Here is a 14,818-nt window from a genome sequence, read left to right on the forward strand (position 1 = left end):
TAGGCCTGAAGTTAAAGATGGAAAAACGTGCGAACACTACTGTTTACGCACAAACACCACTAAGTATACAGTATAGTTTTCAATGAGTATGAACTATATACTAAAGAGCAATACTTATTTAGGAGTCTACTGATACTACCATTCGTTTGTAAAAAATCCCTTCAGAGAAGAGTGCACCTCGAAATTTACGGAGCCCACCTACTGAGAAGTGTTTCACAGAGGATCAGGCCAGCCCATGGCCAAGTGATCTGAAGCGCTTGATTAAACAATGAGTGACCTTTTGTCCAGTCCAAGTGCCAGACAGTCACACTGCTGATCAACCAAATTGTATATTCTTTAACTAATTGTCGGGAGCTCGCCGCTTCGTATCTCGAGGGTGCCTCCTGCTTATGATTCACAACAAGGACGAAACATTTTTAAAGTGCTTCTCAACTTCTCAGTAGAGCTTGATCCATTTTAGGATGGACCGTTCAACAAAATTTTGGTGCCGTTTGAACAACTTGACCAATTTATGCCAAACCTGGCAATGGATAACTCCCACATCTTCACTGATCGTATTTATTTAACAATCACACCAAAATGTTGTTTACGGGGCAAAAGGATTCAGCTGCATACCATTAAACTCAATTAATAAGCGACTAAGAATTCGAGGCGACCATTGCGTTGCGATACATTTGAACATTGTATATGACTACGTTAACGTTGAAAAAGAAATGTTTCTCAAACGTAGACAAGACTGACATCTTATGGCGAGTACTCTCTAAAGCATTATCAACCAAAAGTCCTTTTTCCGCATATGAATTCGTTATTTTGTGACAGTGTTTCAAAACACTAGGGAAAATGATATGGGGAAAACGGATATTTCGAAAATCCCAGCCAAACGGTTCAAATAAGGTGAACGAAAAGTTGGTTCTTGTAGAGGACACAGTCCTGCATATTAAACAAGTATTCCGCAAGACAAACTACCTCGGAGGTTGTCGCAAGTCGCATGTACGTATTCAGTTCCCAAGATGTTTCATCATAACCTGCAAGGGATTACAGTTCTCATCCAAGATCTGTGTTTTCGTTGGGACTGTGTGGCTGTTTTTTTGCTTCAAAGAAACATAGTATATGTTTTATATTTACTGGCGCCGTTTTAATCATACCGATAAGACATTTTTAGACCAGCAGCAACAACCGAAAGGTTACTCATTACCAAACTTAGAGTAAATCTGTATTCATTTGAAAATGCTGCGCACTTTGTTGCACAGATCTCCAGGTTAGTTGCTCCACGCAAACTAACATGAAGTTTTCTGAAATCGGGTAAACTTTCTGCTTGTGAGCTTTCGTTTTGGAAACAGCGGAAGGGGTATCAAAAGAAAGTATGTGCCAACTGTTCACCCTCGACGAATCAGGACAGTCTCGACTGACTGAAATTCAGAAATGTCATATTGTCAACAATTTATAAGTAGCTTGGAAGAAACATCAATCCGCAAGTCCGTCCGATAATTCTTCTCAGGAGGAGCCAGTCAACAAGGGACCATATGAGTTAAATATCGTAGTATGTATCTGAGTGCAGGTTAATCACACTTTATTTGCTCGTCGCGGCCGGACAGTTTGGTCTCCAGCTTTTACACAGGTTCGAAACGCCTTGACGATTCATGGGATGCGTAACAAATGTGCACTTCTTTCAGGTTTTCCGGAGTAGTTTGTTTTCACTTGCAAGAGGAAATTCCGGTTTAAATAAGAAGAAAAATATTTCCAAATCACGTAATTTATGTAAAGAACCCCATTAGCCGCGAATCAGTCGATCAGTTAATCAAGTTAATCAGCTAACCTGTTTATCGGTTAAGATTTTGTTATTTGAAACAGTATACAATACGATTCCACCGAAAAAATGCGGCTTTCAAAATGTAAATGAGTGTATGCGGTTATCCATGTGTGAATACAAAACTGCAGACGTTTTGCACTTTTATACAGCTCCAACCATCCACGGAATTCACAAAACAACCAAACCAAAACAAGCTGACAAACTTTCGTTCAAACCCAGTTGGAATAAGCCACTTTGTAGTGATCTGTTGGTAAATTTGATCCTCTGATATAAACGGTGTCATTTTTCTAGTGGAGTTGAGTTCCTGTGTGAACACACAAGAAGCAATCAGCGAAGTCACAACTGTAACCAGGATCTAAGCCAACAGGGTTGGTAGTGAAGTTCGAGGCCATAGTTAAGGGATAAATCATCGGGAAAGTTGTTTAAAAACAACCGCGGTACTTTTGGTGTTGTGCGATAAATCGTAGACAATGAGCTACCGAAAACATTCCAAAAATTTTTAAGCAATATAAGCGATCTGTAATATGTTTAATATTTTGCGTACAAATACTAAGAAGAAAACAGGATAATATGTGTCAGTCTGTCAATGGAAACCGAACTGGATGAGGCGAGTTTTAACAGCTATGTTCTCACAAAGATCGAAATTAATATTTGGTTTGTTTTACCTTGATGATGTTCCACACCTGCCATTTGGAAGCCAATATTATAGTCGCTGACGGCGGTGAAATTGATTAACTCTCAAATGCCTACAACCACGNAACTCTTAGGGAAAGATGGAAAGAAATGGAGAGATAAGGACTTGGTACGGATTCCCTCTGTGGACTTAAAGATGACATTCAACAGTAATGCCCCCATAGTTTTAAGAGTCATTAGAATAAACACATCTGAGCACTGTGGAGATTTCGTCCCGCAAGTGAAGCCAATGTATGCTGAAAAGCTGAGAAGCACTGTGCAGCTGTTTCATCCTTATTGGAAATCATCAGCAGTGCGCATCTCACGAAACTCCGAAGTCCCGAACCTGCGACCTCAAGGCTAGTAGTTTGAACACTTAACCGTTCGGCCACGAGTGGCTGAGCATTATTTCTAATCAGGAATCCATCTGGCGGATTGCACACTCCAAAAAATATGAGCGCGGGGTACAACGACAAGCTAAATGTAGCTAAGCCGTCCGGCTAGGACTGCACCACGGGGATCAGCAGCCCTTCATTTTCCTCAGGGTTTCTACCATGTACAAGCAAGATCACTTTCTGCGAATCATCGAGTTGGATCAATACACTCCAGTAGGTGAGCTTTTCCTAGAAGCTCATCAGCTGACGGACAGAACAACCACTAGGAACTTCTTAGAGGATGGAACGACTGAGCATCAGAATCCACTGGAATGTTAGCAAAATATAGGAAATTGAAATCATGAACTGTTCGCAATCAATTGGGCCACAGATTGTTCGGGGGCGCAAGTGAAAATCTTTATCAGTGATTTCAACAGACGAATGGATAGCGCTGAATACTACTTACTGAATGGCTCTTTACAAGATACAGCAAACCTATACATAGCTGTGGTTTTAAGTTTGACTTGATGTATTGGAATTTTGCAGCTTTTCAATGATAGAAGCTTTATGAGGAAGATTTTAGCATTTGTATTTTTCTAAATTGAATGGAAATATTTATGAGAAAGGGGGGCTCCATGTACGCTTTTAGCATAGAGAGAATCTTCTAATAAACTACCGCTCTCTTACCCAACATGATTATTGTAAGATAGCTTACGATTGTTTGATTTAGTCGGAATACCGGAAGCCAGCACATTCACTGCAGAAAAAAAGCAAACCACCCCGCTGAACCTCTGTGCGATTGTCCATGACCCCTTAAAACTGGAAACTTATTATTCTGATGCAAACAAAGTGTCCACAAGCATGCACGCTGTCGAAGACTTCTCGTGCTTTTCAATACACTTGTCATCCTTAGTGCTGCGGCTGATTCCGCGCTTACTGATGTGATTGGTTGATAGCATTTGCGGGCTTTTCCCGGGTTCACTTAAAATGACAGCCAAGTCAAAACCGAGGAAATCAAGGATGGACATGCATAAGGATGCGGTAACCAAGATCGTCGCTTGATATCTCCATGGAAGCAGTGAGCTCACGTTTCCGTACATCTTGCATGACTTCTATTTTATGGCTGCTGTTCGGCAAATTATGCATGGGTTCTGAACGACATCGAGTTAGCGACTGTGCAACTACACGAACCTAGACAGGTATATTTGAGCCGCCGGAGACTATCACGCCTTCTTTTCTATCAGGCAGACGAGCCGTTTCATCAGTGTTAAGAACAGCGCACCGCGGGCTGTGAGACGCGGAAGTAGGACGAGCATTTTAGTACATTTTTTACAACAATTCTTGTCCATAAATTTGATTTACATCGCACCTTTTAGTTTCGGATATCTAGGTCCGGCATCAATGGACATTTCGGGCGTACTCAAGCAAGTAGTTTTTGTAGTTTGTATGGTCCACAGAATAGTTTCCGTAAGTTAAATTTATTCTTCATGCTACACCTTACAATTCGATGTTGTGCCTGGAGTTTCGTAGGTTTAACATACGCTCATATTCTCCAAAAATAGTTTCAATTGGGAAGCGAAAATTGTTATTCTCAAAGTAGGGGAAGTTCACAAATTACAGGCATGATAACTGCAAGGTAAAAACTCTGTTTACACATGAGAAAACGTAACACAGCCAGTCGCATCGAATTGAAATTTTTTTTCCAAATTTCCATGGAGTTAGTTGACCACTATATCTTTTCAATATGGACAGGCATGTGAGAATCCATTTTTCATATATAGTGACAGCGTCAGTTTCAGTTCCAGTCGAAAAAGTCGCAGGTATCATAAGCTACCACATTACTCATTACTGAATGACATCTAATCGCGCATACAACGGATGAACCCGTTAGAAGAAGCACGATGAGTAAAAGTTTACCGGGTTTCAAATATTACTTTCATCTGCATATGAGGGTCTTGTTTAAGAAATCGTTTCACATTCAAGCAGTCTATAATAAACTTGATATTTGAATTACCTTCCAGAGCACTGCTTTGGTCCAATTATCGTGTCAGTTAAAAATTTGCTATACATTTGTTATACATTAATAAACGAAGACAACCTGTTACGCACCCAAGTGAATTACTTTGTCGTCGTCGGCACCAACAATCACGAATGAAAGGGCAAGAGCTGGATTTTGTAAGCTCTGATTGGAACCATTGAGAAAACTTATTTATTTGGGGCGCAAAGAAGCTGTATGTATTTACAGGTGTTTACAGTAGTGTTTCTACAAAACTTGATGATGCAGGAATTCAAACTAAGCCAATAATGTTTGATTGGATACCAGATATCACAAAATTCACAATGTTAAAACGTTATAACGAACACTTTCAGCTTTGAAGAAGCAAGTACAGTTTTGAGATATGATTGCTTGTTCGGTAGCATAATTCTACCATCGGGAAGAAACTGAAATTTATCGTAGTATAACACTTTGCGTGCCTCTACGACCCAATAAGACAAAATGGAAGAGGGTGTTCGTGTAATGCTCACGGAAGGGTCTCGTGAACACAGTCTCCTGGATCTCCATGCCGGGGGTTGAAACAGTTAGTGATTCCTTCTGTGAAAATGGTAATCCACCTGCATTCCCCTCAAAACCTAGCTGCATTGTGGTCAGGCTACTGAGACGAAGGCTCAGGTTTAGGACCCTAATCATCCTGTTGTCTAGGTCCGGGCATCCTACCAGTATTCCAGCCGGCGTACAAGGATGATTCTCATGACAAACAATACTCTCTTACCACATCGGCTTTTATATTGTCTTAGCAGTCCATATAAACCAGTCCAAAGAGAAAAATCCACACACGTTTAGTTCATTAATCAAATCAGAGATAAGAATATCGACCAACATTGTACGTTCCTTCTTGTTCTTAAGTACCAATGTACCACCCAGACAGACTAGACTGAGTGAAATGACAACAATATGAGAATCCTTATCATAAGCCTCAAAAGTAGCGTTTATTTGCATTTACAACAGTTAGGTGTTTCTCTGGAAGACAGAATTGCGATGGGATCTCCTCTAGTCTCATGCTGACGGATTTTCACCTGATCAAACTTAAAACTCAAGAGCTAACTACGTTTAATATACAGTTTATACTACACGGTTGCTCCATGAACGACATCTTTGGACTCACGGATGCAATGTTATTTCAGTAGACCTGCTAGGTAGTTTTATTCCAGTCCATAATAATATCACTCCACAGAATGGAGGTTTAAGGTACATTGATATCAGTAGTCAGATGAGGGTCAGCAGGTGCATAGAGCCCAGTGTTTATGGAAAGTAAACATGATCGGGCTAGCACGTTCACTAAAAATAGATTAGTTCCCTTCCAACAGAAACGCAGCCTATTAAGGTGTTTGTCTAAGAGGGCCATGCGTAATTGGTTAAGCAGGGACAGACCATCTGTGAAACAAGTTGAGAAGAGGCCTGCGTACATGAGAGCCATCATTCACATGTGTTTTCTCAGAACTCGTAACACCTGAATTCTAGTTCACACATGATCCAATGCTATAGACTAGGTTGACGATAACCCGATTTGCTTGAAACCATAACTCACTGGTCGTGATGTCCTTTAAATTCTTGATTTTTAGGTCAACACTATCAAACGCAGAACAAAGATTATGTTTAGTGTTTTGAACCTTTCCATGAAGTTGGAAGAAGTTGCAGAACTCCCCTGGTACTTATAAAGGCACATAATTCAAGATTGCGCACCGTTTGATGTGACAAGTTGTCGACAGGCGTTTAGTAAAAATGTGATTTGACGCCCTGATAACGGGCTGAATCAACGCACAGTTCTTGATTCCGTTTCTTTTGCACTGACGGCCGGTGTGTACTTTTCACCAGTTGGCCCACAGTGTCAGTGAAACATAAAGGTGTTAATTTATTTGTGATCGTGAAGAAAGATTGTTAGCACCTTGATATCTGGTGTAGAAGAAAGGTTGGTGATTCAGGCGTGGAAGCTTGTTTTTGACTTGTGCGTGTGTAGCGTTACCAAACGACGGATACGTGAGCGAAATCTCAACCGTTGCTTCAGTTTTGACGGAAAGCCAGCAGGGAAAATGCATCATCATGCGAGAATGACTGTATTAGCCAAAAACCAGAAACAGTTTCAAAAAGTCTGTTTATGGCCCAGTTTAACTCAAGCGGCATTCATTATAGGGAGACGCCAACCATGAAATCGTTTGTAGGATGATTAATAGGTTTTTCGCATGCACTACTACATTCAACTACTCGACGGAAGCATTCCTCTGATAAAAAACCCAACCAGATGGAATTTTAGCCTCAGGAGAATAGACGTGCATATCTTTCTGAGAAGCAACAAACTACATTAATTTGTTCATCAAACTCCGTGAATGTCGGGCGTTCGTTGAGTCTGGGGACTTCCAAGTAGGATATCTATAAAGAACTTCAGTTATTTTCCGAATTAATCTGAATGGTAATTCGGTTAACGAATTACAGAATTCCCAAAGGAAACTCACTTCAAAAGAGTTTTTTGTGGTGCTTTCGTCGAGAAACGTTAGCAAGAACCGGAAGCGAAAAAAGTCCAAGTCCCAAAATAGTTTACTTATTGGTTGGCAATTAACAAAAAGACAAGAAATTGATTCCTGATATTTCGCACAAACTTTTCAGGCATAATCAGCCGGAAAACTAAGCGTGTTGTTAGTTGTCCAATAGTTTCGACTAAACACTGTTTGTCGGAGAACGTCATATGTGCAGTTTGAATTGATGGCTAGTGGGCCAGAACGTGAAACAAAACAATGCATTTCAAGTCGATGTTTATTGAGTTCATAATCGTTAGATTTTAAGCAACAGTAAATGATGTCGATGAAAATGATTATAGTCCCTAAGACAATAGTGCATACGTAGGAAGTGGGAAACACAGGGGGCATTCCCCAGTGTGATGCGAAACTGTGACGCCTCACCTGTCAACCTAGTGAGTACACTTGCCCACGTTGTATTCACTCATGTAAATTCAAATTTTTTCTGGTGAGTTCTACCCAACAGATGGCTCAACAGTTGGGGGCTAGTTGAACATGGATGTGGACTGAACACAAACGTGGATCACCTTTGCCCACCCGATGTTAGCTGCCAATTTATGTGCATCAGTTAAACTCAGATAAATAAAATCCAAACGGTCTGGTCCTTGCTCTTAAATGAGCATAAAACCCAAAGAACAATACTTTTGTCGCTCGTTGTAACTTACCTTGCAGAGAGTATTAGGCATTCTTTAGGTTCGCCACTGCACACAAGAAACTTAATTCAAACATCCGTGCAAAATGTTAGTAGAAGAACTCGGCTAAATTTTATTATGCTGAAACGTTGTGGTGTGGTTCATGTTATTCTCACATTTATAGCAGAACAGAAAGCTTGAAGTACATACACCTTCTCATAAAAATGTTTTTAACCACTTTAAGATCCTTTGAATTTTTGTTCCGCTGTCAAACTACATTTCTTAGTACCAAAGAATGTATTACACGATATCTTGTTCATGTTGTCCATCACGTATGTTTTCTAAATCCACCGTTAGAGATTCCAATCTGAGGACCGCCACACTAGGAACATACGTCTCCCTGTGGTGGTTGATAATGTTTGACGCCCGTGGGCAACTTGAGGATATACCTAGAAGCTTTAGATACCACATTTAAAGTAGAAAATGAAGTCGAATTTTGTACACATTCAGGCGAATTTTATTGTTGTCGCTTTGTATTGCACGTCTATCTGTTAAAGGACTATAAAACTGTTGCTATTTGTATAATACAGCGCAATACACAGGTTGAGTTCTATCGACTAAGAGCTTAAAAGAGGCATCTTAATCCCAGGTGTGAGTGCTTTTTACTTTCAGAATGCTTCGATTATTGGATTTCAGTTTAATCTCTCCAAAAATGGTTCGTTCATACTGCTCCCACTAGCGCAGCTTGTGACTGACGAACAATAGAATAGACTGCGTATTGATTCAATATCAACACCCCAGTGGGGCTCGCCATACAACCGATATATTCATGATATAGCATATATTTAAGTAAATCAGAAGCTAAAGCAGACAAGTTAAAAAATGCCACAACTGGACTCCAAACAGCGAAGCCACATACATTTTTCTTGTGTTGTGCACAAATTCAGATTGGTAGTACTTGACGGACAACACACATTGTTATTATTGCATTGTTATTGTAATATGGAACTTCTTATTCGGGAATAAGACCCCGTGCTGCTCTAGATAAATAAAGTTCCGTTATTTGCATTACCGTTGTGTTTTCTTATGATACTGGGGGGCCAGTGGACTGTGGAGAAAATATCCTTTAGGAAGCGATACTTAGTTTTGGGCTTCCCTTGTGAGCAGTAAAATCCCTCATTGGTTGGACAAACGACCGTCTTGAATTCCCTTAGAATTTTAGGGAAGATCCAATCATGTGAAAAAGGGATGAATAACTTGAGTGCCACTGACGGTGGAGCGCACTATACTAGGAAACCTCCAAAGTGTACAGTTGAGTGGTGTGAAAGAGATGTCATTAGAAACAGCGATATAAAATTTCGAAGAAGTAACAAATTTTCATGTTCAAAACATAAACGCATATCCAACTGAAAGCCAGGTGTAGCCGGTTTACCCTTCAAGCTTTTGTTGGAAAACTGTCTACCCCCGGTCCCTTTGGACCAGTGGATGAGTTGAAATATTTTCTCATGAAATAGAGCTGTTAATCTTGATCTTACTATAGGATGCCAACGTTGCTTTATTGCCTATTCCATTTAGCCGTGGTCTGATTACAAAAAAACCATCCTATGTTTGGTTTCTAATCCAGTTGGAAAGCAAGCTAAGCAAATTTTCCAGACGAAGTCAGCCTAGAGTTTCCTTCTGCAAGTCTTAATCAGGGTATATAGCTGATTAAGTAGGAATGTACCATAGTCCTTTTTTCTATTCCCTGTTCTCCGATATCCGTTGAGTTTATTTTGTCTGTTTTGTCTGGGTCTGGTACCGACACACTGATAGTGTTGTCAGGCTTTTTTCGATGACAAATTCTCACTCGCCGATGCATTGTTTGATCAATGAAGCACCACTCGTTTATTGTGAGCGTCAGACCAAAAGTGATCAATTTTGACTGTATTACTGAACTACGTAAAAGGCACGAGTCATCTCTCTCGGTGTTGAGGTTGATTGGGTTCGTGTACATATCTTACAGTTCGGGAAATCTGCTGGCGGAGCCATCCGCTCTTGATGTGACCGGAAGTAAGTAGCACATATGTGTGCTGGACCTGAGTTTACTGATAGCTGGTTAAAAACGCAAGCATAAGAATATAAATTGCATTCATTCTGACTTTTGCAACCAGTACTTATTATAGTAGCCCCGCCAACCCGTCCACTCAGAAAATACTCGTCTCAGTGGCTTCTCAAGTTACCGATATTTGGGGAGGATTGGAAGGAGGTGGGTAGACTTTTCACGATGTAGCTTAACATTCAGGTACGATTTTTAAATTTCCATTATATATATGGACGATTTCACCAAATAATTCGCTGGTTTCTTCAAGGGAACCAGCCTGAACACATGCGGAAAATTCTTTACGTCTTAATACCCTAATTTGCACACCTATTTGTTTTTGACGAGAGACTCACCTGGAACTCAGTTCAGCCTTTCTTCTATGATGTTTCTGGGAAACCGAATGTGCTACACCGGGCCACTTCGTTTTTCAGTTGGTGCGACATTTAAGATATCCCGGACCCTAGCGAGAGATTCAGCTGGGTTCCAGATGAGTCTCCTGTCAAAACCAAATTGGTATTCAGATGAATGCATTTAGCTAATTTCTTGCAATTTGCGTTCAAGCAGAATATGAAAGTGATGGAAACTCTGACTGCGCTCACCTGATGAATCTTAAGAAGGGCGAAACCGGTCTTGGGCTGTCGAAAATATTTCAACAACTTAATGATTAGAGTATTAAGCCTTCGAAGCTATTCCGGCTTGTAGTGTGATAGATGAGTTCAAGCATGTCCAGTTCTTTTCTCGCACTGCACATTTCGTTAAACAACATCATAAAAGGGACAAATTAAAGTTCTGGTTAAATTATTTGCCACATCTAACTAGATTACAAACGACTAGCTTATCAAATGTGAATAGTATTCCAGAGAAGTTTGCTATATCCACACATTGCATTATGACAAAGAGCCTTAACACCTAACAACACATAATTTACACACGTTTTAATGACAGGAAATGAACCATTACCGATACCAATAAAAGAACAGTAAATCCAGCCACGGAATCGCTTACTAAAGAAATTACTCTACCAAATGTAAAAGCTACAGGAACCATATTGCGCACTGACTTCCAAGGGCACATGATAAGTAAGTCACTGTATTTAAGTCGAAAAATGTGCCTGTGGTTTTCATTTGGCCAAATGATGGACGTGTGTCATCCAATCCACGCAGTTCTGACCCTATAGCTGAGGGGGACTTATCCAGTTCTTTCTGTTCCTGGTATCACTATGTGAAGAAAATTCCTACTATCCAGCCTAAGGATAGGGAGAAAGCCATTCGCCGTGGAGTGGTTTATTGGATAAAACCGCTAACAGACCATTGGACAGGAAATTTAAACTCTCATTTGCGCGTCGTATTTAAAAAAACTAAATATCCATCATCTTCTTCAAAGCGTTTTCCTGTACTCTCTTGGAACTTCATTGACTATCACGCAATTGTAAACTACTGCTGCAAAGTAGTTCCGCAGATTCCGTAATATATCCCACCTTCCATTTGAAAAAGAGGAAGTTACGAGGAAACTCATACTACTCGCATGCTTCATCAATGTCACACCAGGATTGCGTTGTTAGCTAGTCAGGACGCAATAAGCCCCTCATCTCCGTAAAACGGCTTTACTAACCGTGACATAGTTTGCCAAAGCAAAAAAACCTCACATAATGCATCAAGGCTCGGGCTAATATATACGACAATTTCCGTTAATTCGTAGGGCTCACAGCCTGTGCGTGCCTGTATATTTTCCACAGAACACAGGGAACGCAATCGATTCTCAGTAAAATTATCGTCCTTTTGACGTGCCCTTGAACCGCACGATTGGATAAGTATTGGAAGTCAGTGCCCGTGATAAGTTAAGCTTCAACAGCTTCTATTCTCTTTAGTTTCTCTTGAGGTGCTGTTGTATTTTTTCAACGAAGGTAGAGGGTTACTGGGAAAATATTACTGGCGTTGATACAATGTTAGCTGAAATACTGCGTGAGCTGTCGCATCTGGTTTGGATAAAAAGTATTATCAGAATGTTTTATCCGACAAACAGTGCAGCACACGATACCGTTAGTGGAGTAACCATTCTAGGCAAGTTTTATTGTTTCCAAATGTCCATCACTACACTTTGTTTTTAAGTTAGCACGGAGGGGACTTTGTGTGAAATGGTAATTCTGGTGGGAGTTTAGAGTTTTCAAGCCTAACGTTAAACATAAACCAGGTGCACTAATGGAGGCTCAAAACGGGATAACGTGTGTCCAGGTTACTTTGCACGCTGACAGGGCGAACCATTAAGCAAATATGGGTGTGTCATGGTTATATTTAATAATCCAAAGCAGATGACAAGCTGTTAACTATTGGCAATAAAATCCTTTTTATTACATTTCTGTTATGTTGCTTGGAGCACGGGGTGTCAATATGAGTCACTGTGAGTAAATCCACTCATCGGAAACATTCGAGCTCACCATATCTGAGAATAAACACTAAACGCATTCAATGGGAAAAGTTTTTACTCCTGAGTGGCGATATTCATGCAAGCTTATATGGTGGAGGTTTAAAAGAACGGGTAGTCGGATAGAGGCCACTCCTTGATAGAGACACCTGGTTGATCCTGCCGGGTGTGAGTTGCGTGCTTTCAGACAAAACACTGAGTACATTTGACAGATACAAGAACCCTGCTAGCCATAAACTTTGCATTTAGTCAACGTATTAAGTCTACTTAACGGTTAAGTTGTATGAGGATTAAGCAACAGAAATGTAGGGTTAATTTAAAAGCTCTCCAATGTTAACGCAAGATGACAGATGGGGATGACGGATTTTGGGATTGATACTGACATTAAAGCATCATAGAGAATAAAGCCTGAGTGAGATATTCTACTTATAATCAGACCCATATAGTGAGGATTTATCCCGAATAAAAATTTTTAGCAAAAGGGAGCTGACCTTGACGCAGTCCGTGATTCCAGACTTGTTTCCAAAAACACTACCTCCATGAAAATAGTTCATGTTACTGACACATAACTTATTGTGATACTGTTTGTTTCTCACGCCCAGCTGTTTTAGAATCTTGTCACATTAGGAGAACGTTGAACAAAATTGATTTGGCTAGACCGTCTTGATATTGGGTGCACACAGCAAATATTCCGTTGGAGAATATCACTTGAAGAGCTAATGAGAAGCAATCAAACCAGTACAAATCGCAAAACAATTCAAGACTACCCAACGTTTATGTTGGTCCCAAAAACTAATTACTTTAGTTCACCAACTGAAATAGGTATTAGCAGTAAATTGGCTATGCTTCATTCTTTGTAGACCATTTCCATGAATGAAAACCAGTGCCAAACTAGGGAAATATTATTTGAAATTTTTTCTGGTGGTATACCGTCCTTTATAAATAGCTTACAATCTTTGTTGTATAATAATAGTGACACTAAAGTCTGTTAGACTGCAAGTTTGTGCAGAAAACGGAAGTTTCTCTCATGTTCACACACTTTTCATGCCAAAGTTTCAGAGTTGAATACGCCACGGGATATTACTTGTTATTTATACCTGCTCCGATTTCTGGTAGGGATACAAAAGCCCGATTATTCTCAGTCGCATAGAAAAGGTAGCCTCAAGGAAAGTAGTGCTGCAACTTTAAAATATTGCACATCTTGGTCAGTTTTGACCCCAAGCATTTTCCGCTGGAGGCAGATATTCCAAACCAGTTGGGACAGATAGACCTGTAGATTTAAGGATACTAGTTTGAAAATGAAATTTTGGCACAGATTTATTGATCATTGGTAGAAGTTCATGTAGTATTCACTACAAGTTCGTTTAATTACACATATTTCTTGTCCAAACTGTTTCACGCTTCGCCTGTCCAGCCTTAAACTCTACAGAGAGCAAATCTTCGATCAGCTGCCGAGCTGCTACTGCACTTGAAATAATCAAAATGGCTTGGTGGTATCTAACTGTTCCTGTGCTTCTCCGCAGTGACTAAAAGAAAAGTCACCAGTTTTATTCAAACGTAGTTGACCAAAACTCGTTTTTCAGGTATTGGCAAACTGCAGTGAGTAAATTACAATGACATAATAAAAATGACAGACTTGCAAAGGATCTTTTAGACTTTTTTCTTCGGATGATAGAGAAAATCACATCAAGCTGAATGGCATCAAATTTAGCGATCCTAGTTTTATGATTTTAAAATGCTTTGAAGTGCTCTATTTTAGCTTTATAATTTGTAAGTTAGATCTACAGAGCTAATAAACTGAAGCAAAAATTTAGTTTTATTCTGAGAGATAATGAATGATAGAAAATCAAAGTAGAATTTAAGGTAACCAGATATCTTCATTAAAACACTAAACTAGTTATAAAAAGGGGCCTGGATGAATCCATTCGAGTGGCTCTTGATTGTAGTCATCCTCAACTAAATGTGCTGCATCTTTTAAAGAGTTTCCACCAACCCACTAAGTAGGATGTTGCATACAGTCTGGGATACAAGGTCGCCCTAAACAGAAGGTTATTTTACCTAGCCAAACACATCACGAGCAATGAGTGAATATGTAGGCACCAAAATGGTCGGATACAAGATGGCAGGTATGTATTTTGAAACGAAAAAAGCCTGCTGCTCTATTTGTTTATGAACTTTACATGGTAAACAATATATCATCAGGAGCACACTCACGTTAGTGTTTTGGATGGTCTGCTTTAAAAATTAGACCTTCAGGTGT

General features: G+C 39.9%; 1 protein-coding gene across 1 annotated transcript in view; it reads left to right on the forward strand.

Annotated features, from left to right (window-relative positions):
• Positions 1–3,036: 3,036 nt before the first annotated feature.
• Positions 3,037–14,818, forward strand: part of T265_07004 (hypothetical protein) — a gene marked incomplete at both ends in the record, with an annotated part of 83,805 nt that continues 72,023 nt past the window's right edge. The window contains one exon of the mRNA XM_009172425.1: positions 3,037–3,094. Within this exon, the coding sequence (XP_009170689.1) occupies positions 3,037–3,094 (58 nt within the window). The remainder of the gene's footprint in view (positions 3,095–14,818) is intronic.

The sequence above is a fragment of the Opisthorchis viverrini genome (genome assembly GCF_000715545.1).
Source record: "Opisthorchis viverrini unplaced genomic scaffold opera_v5_155, whole genome shotgun sequence".
Lineage (NCBI taxonomy): Eukaryota > Metazoa > Platyhelminthes > Trematoda > Opisthorchiida > Opisthorchiidae > Opisthorchis > Opisthorchis viverrini.